Below are 16,349 nucleotides of genomic sequence, written 5' to 3' on the forward strand. Positions count from 1 at the left end.
TCCCAGTTGTCCTGAATGCACTGAAGTCGGATATTTCCGCGTTCCCAGTTGTTCTGAACGCGGCAAGAGTAGGCCTACTGAATGGGCAGCGGAATGTGCCCAAGTGTTTGTCATTACACCACAAGCAATGTAGGCACGCAAGCCCACGCGGGAATGTAATGCGATGCCCGGTGTAGCCTACTACCATGTAAGCGCAGACATACCTGTTCTCAAATATAAGTGTAACAGTATAACTTTAAACCGTCCCCTCGCCCCGACACGGGCGCGAACCAGGGACCCTTTGCACACATCAACAACAGTCACCCACGAAGCGTCGTTACCCATCGCTCCACAAAAGCCGCGGCCCTTGCAGAGCAAGGGGCAACACTACTTCTAGGTTTCAGAGCAAGTGACGTAACTGATTGAAACGCTGTTAGCGCGCACCCGCTAACTAACTAGCCATTTCACATCCGTTACATACGCATGCATTTTCGTGTATTTTGCCTGGTTTTAATGTCTATGATCTTTAGCGAGACAGTTTGGAGAGAAATTTTTTAAAGAAAGCAAGACAAGCTCCAGCAGCTTTGATCAGCGGCTTGAGGGTCAGTTTAAAACAAGCTTAATCTACTGAGAGAAATACAACCATATGTTCTGAGCCCCAACATTTTTAATAATAAAAAAATATTAATCAGCAGCAGCATTGTCATTAGCAGCATCCTCATCAGCATCTCCTCAATGTCATCATCCCCATCCTCCTCATGATCATCACATTGCCATAGAGACTCATGTTCACATAATCACTTTTTGGTGGCCTATCTCAGCTCTATACATTTGGAGGAATTTCTTGAAAGCTGCATAAATAATTCCAGTGCTACCAATTATGCACGCGTCTCTGGGCTTTTACACTGTAAACCTTAAAATATAGATGATGATGATGGGGGTGCTGGTGGTGGTGATGATGAGAGCAAAAAAAAGAACTGAATAGCATCGACTGTGCAGGCATGGACGTGTTCTCTTCATTTTCTCTCTAGAGTTGATTGTCGTTGCATAAGCCTAGGCATATTAATTGTCAATATTGATTTTGTAAAATTGTCAGTAAATTAAAAATAGGCTATAATGTAATGGGACGTTGAAGTTGTAAGCAGCCTTTGACACAGAGGGACAGGCTTTCAAACACCGAACAGGAGATAGCGTATTGTGCAGATTTCTCGAAGTGGCTATTAATGATTTTTGAACACACTGATGAGAGACTATAGCCTACAATCAGAGTTTATCATGTGAATGAATATTGGGATGATAAACTCGATACAAGCGTTAGCTGGATGCAACAAACTGCCATTCCCATGAAATAAACTCGCAGGCACTACTGCACATCTATTAATCGGCTATTGACAACCTTTCCCTTTTCAGTTGCATGACTGAAGCTCTCTCTAGCGCTGCCGATGGACAATCAAATCTTCACACCCACCTCTAGATACACTCGCATTTTTTCATTTCGTAGTTCTACTTCTACTCTAAAATAGATAGCTAGACGGACTCTCGCGGCTCACAAATCATAGAGACTTTTCGTGAAATACTAGCAATAGTTTAACAGTAAATCTGAAATTCAACATGGAGTCCCCTCCAGATCCAGCAAGCGACCCGGGCAACAGCGCCCCTGAGCCGGCTACACCGGCCAGGGAAACCCCGGTAAACCTAGAGACGCTCCGAAAAGCAGACCATCCAGCCCCTGTTCGAAGGCAGACCTGTTCAAGTACCAACAGAGGTAAGCGGCTGACATCTCTCATCACGAGAAATATTGATTGATTACCGAATTGATGCCTCAAACTTCAAAATGAATTCTTTTCATGGAGAACTTGAATTATAGAGGTCTCAAAAATGGTCTATAACGTTACCTGCATAGTGTAAAAACCACCTGGAACAGATTAATTCTTATTGCGCTGCATTTGTAAAATGGCCATATTTATTATGATGAGCGAGTTGCTTCTGTGTTGCCCTGTGTTCAAGCACAACTGACAGAGATCCAACCATTGTCGTATGTGTCATTGGGAGACAAATTATTCTGTGAATAGAACAATTATTGTTAGGATAGTCAATTACACAGGTCGATTAGGACCTACAATTCCCTTAAAACACAAGAACACCAACTACGTTATATTATCTTTCTACACGTTTATTAGGCTATACTACACAATGGTAGGTTACTAAATATTAGTGAACTTTGGGAAACTGTAAGCTATCGAACACCAGTCCCTTCAACTTCTAAAGGGACATGTATTTTATCGTCGTATTTATTTCCAAGCGATTTACAGAAAAGATAGCCTTTAATTTAGTGTGTTTGTGAAATAGACAAATCAGCAGCAGGAATTTGATTTTCCTTCCCTTGCGAGCGCGCGCTAGCTCTGATACGTTGTAGTGGACATGAAGAGATGACAACTGCCTGATGATGGACATGATAGATGTTGTGGTCATTTATCAAATCAAGTCTAGGATTGTGTTGGTCCCGTATGCATTTCTTAAGAATATGTGAGATTGAGTACCGTGCGAGTTGTACAGTAGGCTACAGACATCGTTTAGCCACACCCCCTCTAGACTGCTTCCATTCAACTCATCCAAGTTCAATGGAAATATTTCCAGACTATAATACTCCAAAGTACAGTTTGTTCATATACTACTATGACACTAAATTACATATTTTACATGTAAATGTATTCATCGCGCTGTGGTTTGCATGAGCACATTTCCTCTGCGGAAGCGGTATATTTAGAGTCTAATATGGTGAATGTGGAATGTAAGCTGGTTATGTAACAGGTAGCAATAAACAGAGGCGCGCACAGAAAGAGAGATAGCGAAAATCATTACATATATTTCACTTTGTAGATGCGTTCTTGACTCCACAGTTCAAGACAAGTGTAATGTTTTTTATCACTTAGTATTCCAGCTGCAGAAGAGTACGATTTTTTGTAAGGAACACGAGATTGTTTAAATTTAGTAGATCCCAGCCAGTGCTCAGTTATGTAATAACTGGTAGGTAGTTATGAAGGCATTTCGGTCCGAGCCTAGTTAGGTTCATCTGTCGGCTGTTTTATGAAGTCTGGCTCCTAGACACTTTTAACCTGCTGACCCATATTCACTCCCACCCATTTATGCATAGGATTAAAGTGTCTGGAGAGAAAGACAGGAAAAAAACGTTTTTTTTTGCTTTGTTATGTAATGATTGAATTGGGGGGGGGGGGGGGGGTATTAATGTTCAGTGGGACAAACCTCTTTCAGAAGGTATTTAGTTAACTTGAATATGTATGGCATGCTGGCAAAAGTTCTCCTGTAGCACTTTTCAAGTTTTTAATAACAGGCCTACTTATAACCTACAATTAATGATGTTACTGTATTCTTCTTCTCCAGCTGTTTCTTTTGAGATAATTGTAACAAATATGATGAAATCATTAAGTAATATATGTTTGTTATCAAAACTTGTGCGATTTCTTCGATTATCTGTTTTCCAGGGAGGTTGAACTTTTTGATTTGGCCTCGTTTTTTTGGCTTGGTCATTAAGAAATGCAGCGACTATATCTGAAGCCAAACGAGAGTTGTCTTGGGGGGTGGTTTAATATGATGTTCTATTGTGTGTGTGTTCGCACGTGGCAAGCGTTTGTACATGCAATCTGCCAAAACGGTACACAGTTACAGTCACTCACCCTTCTAGATAACTTAAAACAGTCTAACAAGGTCTTGTGTCTTGAAGGCTAGCTTTCGCCAATTAGCTTCAGCCGGCTGGTGATATTGTCCCTTGTACATTGTGTAATTCACGGACGGTCCCTAGTGTCGACCCCCATAGGAATATCGAATGTCAAACCAAATTGACCATGGGCATTACGATCGGGTCATGCGCACCAAATTGATGATTACTTGGGTGCAGCCAGCTGTGGGCATGTGGGTAGGATTTAAATAAACCCAACCCAAGGAAAACTGTTACGGTACCCTTCATTCCATGACATACCCTTTTTTCCCATCGTCTCGTAAAGCTCAGTTTTGGACGAGATTGATTTGATGACCAAAACTATCCTATTTACACTTTGTAGTCAATTTTGACTAGAATACATGTATCTGACTCATATTTATGCCACATAGGCTGTTTTTCAAAATGAGAAGTTGCTTTTTAGGGGCAGTCACTCTTTAAGCGCTTGAACACACCAGTAGAGTTTGCCTGCCGAGAGTACTTGCGAACCGTGTGCGAACAGATTTTATGAACGGGAGATCCACATTCGGTGCGATGTGTGCGACCCTTTAAACGTTGCTTTTGTAGAAACTGAAACAGATTTATTTTATTGAATCTTGGTACAGTATGATAAATGTATTTTCCCCACAGTGCATGAAATGATACAACATATTTATAATTGCTATTGGTTGGTGGCACAATCCAGTATGAGATTACTCAACAATGTGAAACAATAAAAATGTAAAGCATTTCCAGGATTCCAGTGCTGGGTTTAGACAATGCATTTCAGGATATACTCAAAAAACAACATCTGAAATACTGCAGATGCTTACTGAGGAACACTTTCCGTTTTCACACCCAGTGTATTGGAATTTCTGAGGATGCACATTTCTTATCCCGTATGCAGAGCATTTACTGTTTTAACCCTGAGCACTAATACCCTTTAAGTAGAAAAGGCTTACTTCAGCAGAAGCTGTGCTGGAAGACTTGAGTGGGTCAGAGAACGGGCCTTGGAGGTCTGTGGATATCATTAGTGGAAAGAAGAAAGGGTGTTATTTTCATATTGCAGGATCCCTCAGTTCGTGAGGAGCAAATTTGGAAACAATCAATATTAATGGCTTGTTATGTAAGTTGACGGCCTCTGTGTAGGTTGGGATAAAGCCTCAGAATTACACAGGGAAGCTGAAGCTCCTCAATCCTGCACTTTCTAGCCCTAAACAAGCCTCAGCTATGCTGTTGTGTATGTGTATCTCTCTGTTTGTATATGCTGTACAAAATCACACTATGGAGACTGCCTTGAATGAACAGTTAAGAGTAGAGTAATGCGTTATTGACACTGGGATTACTGTAGTGCAGGCTTGTATCTGAGGCTAGAGACTTGATTGTAATATTCAGAGTGCTGTGCTGTTTTAACATCCTTTTCCCACCATGGAAAGATAGTGGTAAGACGGCTGACCTGCCATCAGTGCAGGACTTCCCATATAATTTATCAGTTGGCATGGCAGATAAATGACTTTTCTTTCATGTTTTTACCTTACTGCAACATTATGAAAGCTGTCATTTGGTGAAGGGCAAATAGGCTCACTCTAGCAGGTGTAATGTTCAATAGGACAGTGATACTGTACGTTTGTTCATGTGTAACTCTGTGTTGTTGTTTTTGTTGCACTGCTTTGCTTTATCTTGGCCTGTTCGCAGTTGTACATGAGAACTTGTTCTCAACTGGCCTACCTGGTTAAATAAAGGTTAAATTAAACATTTAAAATACTCATACATATTGCACACACATCAACATACCATATCACACAAGAGTAGACGATTGTGCAGGTTGCCTTACCACTTATCTCAAACTTTGTTAGCTGTTCCCTGTCTGTCATGCAGGCTGAAGTTATATACAGTACTTTTAACATAGGTGCCATTACTTGTGTAGTTTTCTTTGGCCGGATATTGCTAGTCCAAACTAAACTCTTCATGGTATGGCCTGTCCTTTCTAGACACTTAAGTGGACTTCACCAACACAGCCTGCCGATTGGTTCTATTTGTGCAGACGGAGGCAGCGCTGTGGGCTGGAGTGGTTGGCATGTGTTTACTCTGTGCTGACAGAAGACGGATGAGGCAAAGGGAAGCAGAGGCCTCTAAACAAGGTTCTTCACAAATCCTGTGAGCCTGGAGCTGGCACGGTCCTCACACTACTCCATTGGACAGCAGCGTTCGTGACGCTATGACATTCTCAAATACCAGGGATTACAGTTCTCTGCTCGCTGAGGAGGGCCAAGCAGCAGGTAGCTGCCATGCAGACAGTCAATGCACATCCTGGAGAGCAACTCGTTTGTGTGTCTTTCTTTTTGGCAGACAGCCCTTGACGTAATAATGGGCTCTGTCTCTCCCTGTTGTTAATACTTTGAGGAGTGTGAGGTGTCCCAAGCTGTCTTGTTGTTGGCTACATGTCATGTTTTGTATCAGCTGGAGGGCTAAATTGTGTTGTTTAACAGGGTAAGGGTCAGGATTAGCCTATGCAAAGTTCACAGTACAAGACATGTCTATTTAAACAATGTACTGAGGTAAATGCTGACACAAAGTTGTTTACATATGGAAAGTGTTAGTCAGACTTTAAAGACGTAAGTGAAAACCAAAATTCTAAATGTATGGATGATGCACATTTATATGTGAAGTGTCTCTATATGCACAATATTTCCCCAAAAAATAGAATCATATTTCATTTGTCACATGCTTCGTAAACAACAGGTGTAGACTAACAGTGAAATGCTTACTTACGGGTCCTCTTTCAACAATGCAGATTTTTTTTTATACAAAAATATAAATAGTACACATGGCATAAATACACAGTGAATAACGAATAACAACGATGAGTAAAAATAACATGGCTATAAACAGGGAGTCTAGAGGCAAAATATACGCACACCTGTTTAGGCGAGGTGCTGGCTAGCGGAATAGAACACTTGCAAAATTGAAGAAGAGCCACACACTAGGAGCACAGATGCAATAATTTAATAACCTAATATCCAACGCTTAGACAGACAAGCTGTCTTCATCAGGGTATAATGACAAACACTGGGGGGTGACTAGTTTATATAGTGTCAAAGGACAGACGCAACATGTTTTTGGTATGTTATTTTTATATCTGAGAATTAACCAATGATTTCAGGCAACACCCAGCCATGATTACAGACACCTGTGTGTGTCCTTTGAGACTATATAAACGAGTCACCCCCCAGTGTTTGTCATTATACCCTGATGAAGACAGCTTGTCTGTCGAAACGTTGGATATTAGGTTATTAAATTATTGCATCTGAGTTCCTAGAGTTCGCTAGCACAGACTGTAATATTTTCATCCGATAACATTGAGGAGTTTACCACATCAGTCCCTGGCTTCATTAATAAGTGCATTGACGATGTCGTCCCCACCAAGGTTATTATAGTAAACGAAAACTGAAAATAAAATAAAAATTGCAAAAACTATTTAGTAAATGTTTTTCAAACCAAAAACATTTGAAAAAATTTAATAAAATAGCAAACCATCATAAATTATATGTAGGTGTCTTCTAATCTTTGGGCAAAATCAACTGGGGGTTTCAAGCTTAAAAAAATAACCACCAGTCAGTAGGATGCAGACAGCTCAAGAGGAATGCAGAAAAATATACAGTTGAAGTCGGAAGTATACATACACTTAGGTTGGAGTCATTAAAACTTGTTTGTTAACAAGAAATTTGTGAGTGGTTGAAAAACTATAGTTTTGGCAAGTCGGTTAGGACATCTACTTTGTGCATGACACAAGTCATTTTTCCAACAATTGTTTACATACAGATTACTTCACTTATAATTCACTGTATCACAATTCCAGTTACATACACTTTAAACAGCTTGGAAAATTCCAGAAAATAATGTCATGGCTTTAGAAGCTTCTGACAGGCTAATTGACATCATTTGAGTCAATTGGAGGTGTACCTGTGGATGTATTTCAAGGCCTACCTTCAAACTCAGTGCCTCTTTGCTTGACATCATGGGAAAATCAAAAGAAATCATCCAAACCCTCAGACAAAATGGTAGACCTCTACAAGTCTGGTTCATCCTTGGGAGCAATTTCCAAATGCCTGAAGGTACCACATTCATCTGTAAAAACAATAGTACGCAAGTATAAACACCATGTGACCACGCAGCCGTCAAACCGCTCAGGAAGGAGACGCTTTCTGTCTCCTAGAGATGAACGTACTTTGGTGTGAAAAGTGCAAATCAATCCCAGAACAACACCAAAGGACCCTGTGAAGATGCTGGAGGACACAGGTCCAAAAGTATCGATATCCACAGTAAAATGAGTCCAATATCGACATAACCTGAAAGGCCGCTCAGCAAGGAAGAAGCCACTGCTCCAAAACCGCCATAAAAAAGCCAGACTACAGTTTGCAACTGCACATGGGGACAAAGATCATAATTTTTGGAGAAATGTCCTCTGGTCTGATTAAACAAAAATAGAACTGTTTGGTCATAATGACCATCGTTTTGACGGCTGCGTGGTCCCATGGTGTTTATACTTGCGTATTATTGTTTGTACTGATGAACGTGGTACCTTCAGGCATTTGGAAATTATTATTATTATTATCTTGGCAAAGGAAAAATGCTCACTAACAGGGATATAAACAAATGTGTGCAAAAATATAAGCAAATGTGAAAGTCCAGTGTAAAAAGTGCTGAAAACATTCTGGTTCACTATCTAGAAAGAAGATGTAGAACACGCTATAGGATGGAAAATATTGGCGTTTTGGCGCATGTACAGCCGTTTAGTGCTAGCTAACACTTCCTACAGTAGCAAAAAATAAATCATATATTCCACATTGAGATTCCACACATAGAGACAAGTGTCTTGTATTTTTGCTCATATGGAGATTTTACAAAGTTTTAATCATTAGGGCATTGTATACTAGTCGTGTCCACTACTGTTCTTCGTATTGTGGTCTGTCTGTGTTGAAGACAGTAGCAAGAACTATGTGAAAGAAGCTCTGCAGGTAATAATTCCTGTCGTGAAGCTACAGTAGTTTGTACTGTTTGGTCTCCCCCTGCCAGTCATGCCAGACATACAGTATCATGTATACGATGCATACCATGCTATTACCTTCACTCAGGATTGCTCTTAAAATTTGACCTCATGATTATCATTGAGCCTTAACATCTGGAGTTATAGCTCCAAAGTTCACACGTATTTGAAAGCTGTTAGTGTTTGATATCTAAAGGATTTAACCTGTTGGCCTACTTGGTGCAAACAGAATATGTTATTTGAGGGGTAAAAGCTAGGTCTGACCATGTCAATCTATAAAGTTTGATCATTTGTGTTAATTCTAAAATGTATTAAGATAAAGTTAATCCACCACTTGCCCCAATTTACTTTATCACCAAAACATAGTTTATTGACATTCAAACTTTACTGAAAGTTTTGTCCTTGTGGGACAGTTTATTTTGGAGTGTGAATCACCAGTGGCTCAACTGGGGCTGGCAAGGAAGTCTCGGCTGGTGACTAGAAGCAGATTTGATGTGAAATCTCCGGCGGTGAGCGACAGCTCAGATCTGTGGCCCATTTACTGAAGTTAATATCTGAGATAGTAAGTTTTTGAATAGTAATGAACTGAAATACTCCAGATGCATTATTGGAGGTTGTTAAAGGAGTCTATATTTAATGCTGCACACTGTGACCTAAGCAGTGCTGCTGTATAGGATGGCCCTGCAGGGCTGTGTTATGAAGTGGGCCTCTCTGAGGAGGCCTCATGGTAGAGGGAGGTGATGAGTAGGGGGTAAGGGATAACTCAGTAGAATTCTTATGTCACATCCAGCGCCAAACCCTAAGCAGCTCCACTAGTCTGGAGGGTGAACAGAAGTTGAGCAGGCAGGTGAGCTTTCCTTCAGTGAGTTTTTTTAGGTGCCTATGATCAGTGAACAAGCCAACATTGATCAACAATCACATTCCTCTCACCTGATAGTAATTAAGTCTTTGTGCAGTTTGTGAAACTGTACCATTGCACCATAATCATACTTATCCTGTCATCAGTTCTGCATCAATTGAACATACATGCACTAAACATGTTAAAACAAAGTCCCATAAATGATTCCTAACGCAGGGCAGAGAGCCATAGAGCCTTTCCCAGCAAGAGGTAACAGTGTAAAACCGGTGGTATTTGCGCAGAACACCCACAGAGTGCCTTAACTATTTTTTTCCTTCTTGCTTACTGTTGGTGAAATGGCTCTCATGGCAGCCGTGTTGTAAGGACTACAGTACCGGTCAAAAGTTTGGATACACCTACTCATTCCAGGGTTTTTCTTTATTTTTACTGTAATAGTGGAGACATCACAACTATGAAATAACACATATGGAATCATGTACTAACCAAAAAAAGTGTCAAACAAGTCAAAATGTATTTTATATTTGAGATTCTTCAAAGTAGCCATCTTTTTCCTTGGTGACAGCTTTGCCCACTCTTGGTATTCTCTCAACCAGCTTCATGAGGTAGTCACCGGGAATGCATTTCAATTAACAGGTGTGCCTTGTTAAAAGTGAAATGTCTTTCCTTCTTAATGCATTTGAGCCAATCAGTTGTTCATCCTCATATGTCCCATTACAAGATGCATTAAACATGGTTGTTAAAGCAAGTATGGAAAGTCAAAAGGGGCATCAACAAGTAGGCAATTTGTGGAACTTGACTTAACATTTTTTTTGTCCCAATAGACCAGTTTAGTTGCTTCTTTGCATATTGTTTTCTGTGTGTTTGTAGGTTTGTGTATTTGTTGCACTTTATTTGTGCAGGTTTAGGATAATGCGAACTCCCAAGATCCTTGAAACCAAACTATGAATATGTTGCTTCTTTAGTATGTCGCTATGTTGTATGTATTGTGCTTGTGCACTGTAGACAGTATGTAAAATAAGTATTACTTGTAGAGAAAGAGCAAAAAAAGTTTAGGATAATATTTGAAATGTAGTGATGCAAAATATATTTAACATCAGAAAAATAGTTAAACTTTTTTATCCAAGAAGTTCATTTTACATTCAGAAGGGATTAGGTGACAAGGGCCAAATCATGTGTATAATTTCCTCTAATTAAATTGTTTCAGCCTTTAATTAATTAATGTGACTAACTCCGGTGTGCCTTTGGTTCACTTTTGTCAAGTAGATACTTGAGTATTACACATTTAAACAAAGTTTATTTATAATAAACAAAACACTTTTTGAGACAAAAAGATAACCCAACTTGAAAATCAGTATCATTTCCATTGGCTTGAGTATTTATATTGGAGTAACAAGCGAAACCTAATCTCGTAGCTAAATAAAAAGAGAGAGAGATATAGATCCATTCCCTCCAGGTAATGCTGCCACATAATCGAATTAGCTCTACTCTCAGGCTTGACAAATTCTTCAAACACCCCTGGTGACATCTGAGTGCCGATTACAATCAGCTACTTTTTTCAGCGTTTGATTAAAATCTGGCGAGGTTGGACAGAATTGTTTTGAGTGCAGAACCAACTAATTATTAATATTGTAACCCATCTCTCCAGCTTTTTCACCAATTACAGAAGGCCAATGGACTTCAGTGGTTAAACAATACCCATAAGTATTCATCATATTGAATCACATTGTATGTGAAACTATTATCTTATTCTTATTTAAATATCACCGAGTAGTTGGGGGCATATTGTCCAAGGACATGTTGTGTCCTCATTGACCTTCAGGCTTCCTCCATAAGGACTACGTCCTAATTGTGAGAGTGGACATTAATGTGCACTTGTTTTTTCCAAGGCAATTGGCAAGTTTCTAGACCATTTACATACGTTTCATAGACAAACAGTGCTTTTGATATAAGCCACTGTAAACATACAACCAGGCTTCAGTTTCTTATGCACTCCATCCATTTACTGCAAGACCATGACATTGAACAGAACTGATTCTAATGCGCCACTTATGTTAACAATAATTATTCTCCAAATTGTTACATTTTCATAATCCCAAAAAGTATCTTCTTTCTCAGAAGGAATAAATAGGAAATTTGTCCCTTTGTTATTTTGAAAAACAGATTTTGAATATGAATAAGCCACAAATTAATATTTGATTATTGCCTGTGTGGATTGATTGCTGTAGGAGGTGCGTTAAGATAAAGTGGGTGCTGGTACAGTATGGGGCTCCATCAAAGCTGCTGTGCAGATCTGTAGTAGACAGTGATTGAAAGTTGGACTCACTCTTCACCATGTTTGCAGCACCAATCATGTTCACATCCTCTGACAAGAGTTGATCTGTCTTATCGATCAATATTTGCTACTTTATTTTCCTAATGTAGTAAAATAGATTAGCAATAATGAACAGCATGTCGGGTTATTAAAAGGCTATTTTTAAGTGACGGACTGAAATAGATATGCAGAAATAGGAAGATGGAAGTCCTGGGTCAATGTTCCTCTGTTGAGAGTGAGATATTACGACGGAGTGCCCTCAGAGTCCTATGGTTATCTCAACAGGGATTTTAGATTCAGTTTTATATAAATAATGATTTGAATGGAAAAACTCAACACATCCTAAACCTCTGTTCTGTACTGAAGGTCATTTGAGGCCTGACCTTTATCACATGTGCAGTAGGTGGTAGATTTGGAGGAAACCCTTATTTAAGAACCCCTCAGAGAAAGTGTTGAGTATCTGTGTGGATTTTCATTGCATTGATCCGGACACAATGTCACACTATTTTATTTATTTATTTCACCTTTATTTAACCAGGTAGGCAAGTTGAGAACAAGTTCTTATTTACAATTGCGACCTGGCCAAGATAAAGCAAAGCAGTTCGACACATACAACAACACAGAGTTACACATGGAGTAAAACAAACATACAGTCAATAATACAGTAGAAAAAAATAATTATATACAATGTGAGCAAATGAGGTGAGATAAGGGAGGTAAAGGCAAAAAAAAGGCCATGGTGGTGAAGTAAATACAATATAGCAAGTAAAACACTGGAATGGTAGATTTGCAGTGGAAGAATGTGCGAAGTAGAGATAGAAATAATGGGGTGCAAGGAGCAAAATAAATAAATACAGTAGGCGGAGAGGTAGTTGTTTGGGCTAAATTATAGATGGGCTATGTACAGGTGCAGTAATCTGTGAGCTGCTCTGACAGCTGGTGCTTAAAGCTAGTGAGGGAGATAAGTGTTTCCAGTTTCAGAGTGAGTTTGAATGAGTTTATGTAATATCCTTGGAACACAGATGACATGTTAATTTGTCTTTCAAATAATCTCGTAAAACCAATAGTTACGGTCTTGGATCAGGTGATCTCTTTTACAGACTTTTAATCCTCACCTTTTTATCACATACATGTTGTTCTATTTAGCTAATATATTGTAAGCAGGAGAGGAAGAGCAGTTATAGCTAGTTCCACTTGATGAGTTTCACATTTCACTACTGTACATCCTAACAACTTCACATTCATTTCCATTAGGTTATTCAGTAAACTTTTCTTTCTTTCTGACCGACTAATCCGGTCCGTCGGATATAGTTTGTTCAGGCCTTGTGCGTTGATAAATTAAAGAGGCTAATGTCAAAATCTGTTTTTAATTGTGAGGGAATATTCATTATGTGTCATTTTGCATTAAACAAGGGTGGCTTGCCATGCTCATTAATTGCAACTTGCTCCACAAGCAGTTTGTTGGGCTCTCTTACCTGGCACTGTGCCACAGTGTCTTCTCAAAGAGCCACTTCATCTCTGTCAGGGACAGGTGGAAATTTGCTGCACATTTCTAATTGGACAAAGTGCCTTTCAAACTCCCAGCCATCACTCACACATCAGATTATCATCAGGCAGACCAAGTGTCAACATCAGTGGAGGCTGCTCAGGGGAGGATGGCTCATAGTAATGGATGGAACGGAATAAATGGAATGGTATCAAACACGTGGTTTCCATTTTTATTTTATTTTATTTATTTCACCTTTATTTAACCAGGTAGGCTAGTTGAGAACAAGTTCTCATTTGCAACTGCGACCTGGCCAAGATAAAGCATAGCAGTGTGAACAGACAACAACACAGAGTTACACATGGAGTAAACAATAAACAAGTCAATAACATGGTAGAAAAAAAAGAATCTATATACAATGTGTGCAAAAGGCATGAGGTAGGCAATAAATCGAATAATTACAATTTAGCAGATTAACACTGGAGTGATAAATCATCAGATGATCATGTGCAAGAAGAGATACTGGTGTGCAAAAGAGCAGAAAAGTAAATAAATAAAAGCAGTATGGGGGTGAGGTAGGTAAATTGGGTGGGTAGTTTACAGATGGACTATGTACAGCTGCAGCGATCGGTTAGCTGCTCGGATAGCAGATTTTTAAAGTTGTTGAGGGAGATAAAAGTGTCCAACTTCAGAGATTTTTGCAATTCGTTCCAGTCGCAGGCAGCAGAGAACTGGAAGGAAAGGCGTCCAAATGAGGTTTTGGCTTTAGGGATGATCAGTGAGATACACCTGCTGGAGCGCGTGCTACGGGTGGGTGTAGCCATCGTGACCAGTGAACTGAGATAAGGCAGCACTTTACCTAGCATAGCCTTGTAGATGACCTGGAGCCAGTGGGTCTGACGACGAACATGTAGCGAGGGCCAGCCGACTAGAGCATACAGGTCGCAGTGGTGGGTCGTATAAGGTGCTTTAGTAACAAAACGGATGGCACTGTGATAAACTGCATCCAGTTTGCTGAGTAGAGTATTGGAAGCTATTTTGTAGATAACATCGCCGAAGTCGAGGATCGGCAGGATAGTCAGTTTTACTAGGGTAAGTTTGGCGGCGTGAGTGAAGGAGGCTTTGTTCCGGAATAGAAAGCCGACTCTAGATTTGATTTTGGATTGGAGATGTTTGATATGAGTCTGGAAGGAGAGTTTGCAGTCTAGCCAGACACCTAGGTACTTATAGATGTCCACATATTCTAGGTCGGAACCGTCCAGGGTGGTGATGCTAGTCGGGCGTGCGGGTGCAGGCAGCGAACGGTTGAAAAGCATGCATTTGGTTTTACTAGCGTTTAAGAGCAGTTGGAGGCCACGGAAGGAGTGTTGTATGGCATTGAAGCTCGTTTGGAGGTTAGATAGCACAGTGTCCAGGGAAGGGCCGGAAGTATACAGAATGGTGTCGTCTGCGTAGAGGTGGATCAGGGAATCGCCCGCAGCAAGAGCAACATCATTGATGTATACAGAGAAAAGAGTCGGCCCGAGAATTGAACCCTGTGGTACCCCCATAGAGACTGCCAGAGGACCGGACAATGTGCTTGATAGCATTCCATGCACTCCATTCTGCCATTATTATGAGATGTCCTTCCCTCAGCAGCCTCCACTGGTCAACATAGGTTTCTCCTCTCTCTGTCTCTCGCTCTGTCCCTCTCCAATTCTCTGACTCTTTCTTTCCCTGCCTCCTAGTGGCTCGGGGCACAATATACAGCATTGATTTCCAGATTACTAAAAAGACAGAAGTTTAAAAAAGGGACAAATATACAATAAGCATCTGGCTGACCTATTACTTTCATCGGCACAGATGTATATCCTGATTTGAATCCAGGCAGGAGTATGGACAGGAGAGATTGATGGCGGTCTCCCCAGTCAGACAGATAACACCTGATTCTGCCTACAGGGAGTTAGCTTAGCATGTAGCTCCACTGGCTCCACTGACACACAGCAGACTAGACTGAGGTGAACCATTCCTCCACTTAATGCAAATGCAGGAACAAATTCAGAGATGATCCCAGGACGCTTGTGCCAGCATAGCCCTGAGCACTTCGCACCTCATGATCCCTGCATCAGCTGCACCTGGAACAAAACCCACACAGGCAAGAGAGTCATTCCTATAACAGAAGAGCATCATGCACCAGCACACACAGACAAAAAGCTACCACATGCCAGTCTCTTTCAGCTATCGTAGCGTTACAGTAACTGAGCTCTGTATACAGTAGTTTGGTCGTAGTATCTGCTGTATGAAACCTCTGAGAGGCCCTTATTGACTATGGGAATGTGGAAGCTGTCGGTCGGTCGGTGCTGAGGCCTCTGTGTGTACAGTACAGTACACCTGAGGCACCGCTGTGGTTATCCCATTGCACTGTTATCTTCACAGTTTGATGCTGCACAATTCAGTCCTGCCCTGCCTGCCCAAAGGATCTATGGCATCTTGTTTTGACCCTGACAGGATTCTTGGAATGCCTCCCTTGAAAACCACTACACTTCTATTTCACCTGAAAAGCAGAAAATATCTCCTGAATTCTTTATTAGTGATAGACCAAGCAGGTTGCAGAGAGGTAGTCAATGTGACTTCACTTCAGCCCACCTCTCAAATTGATATATAGGTTTGAGTGGGGTCCTATTGGGGGGGATGTGTTTGTAGTTTATTGAGTAATGCAAGTCTGGGGTATATGGTGTGGATAGGATATACAATTGGATGTATGACCTTGCTTATCTTTACCTCTGTCTATGTAAATACAGGCACATAGAAGTGGACTATTATTATGGGTGCTTTTGAGATTATTTCAATGGACATTTGATCTGTAACTGTGGTTGGTCATGTGTTTTTATTATACCACAACCCAGACAAACATTGCCTGCTCTTACTGAGCTGTATGTCATGTTTTATATTGTTCAGTACACAGAAAAAGAT

The 16,349-nt window shown here is 40.5% G+C and overlaps 1 protein-coding gene across 2 annotated transcripts in view; it reads left to right on the forward strand.

Moving 5' to 3' along the window:
- Positions 1 to 1,328: 1,328 nt before the first annotated feature.
- LOC129862466 (nuclear receptor ROR-alpha A) overlaps positions 1,329 to 16,349 on the forward strand; it is a 311,180-nt gene continuing 296,159 nt past the window's right edge. The window contains exon 1 of one of the 2 annotated variants that reach the window (XM_055934178.1): positions 1,329 to 1,744. In XM_055934178.1, the coding sequence (XP_055790153.1) occupies positions 1,591 to 1,744 (154 nt within the window). In that variant the 5' untranslated portion in view covers positions 1,329 to 1,590. The remainder of the gene's footprint in view (positions 1,745 to 16,349) is intronic. The other variant, XM_055934177.1, reaches the window with a different exon arrangement.

The sequence above is a fragment of the Salvelinus fontinalis genome, chromosome 9 (assembly GCF_029448725.1).
Source record: "Salvelinus fontinalis isolate EN_2023a chromosome 9, ASM2944872v1, whole genome shotgun sequence".
In the NCBI taxonomy this organism is placed as follows: domain Eukaryota; kingdom Metazoa; phylum Chordata; class Actinopteri; order Salmoniformes; family Salmonidae; genus Salvelinus; species Salvelinus fontinalis.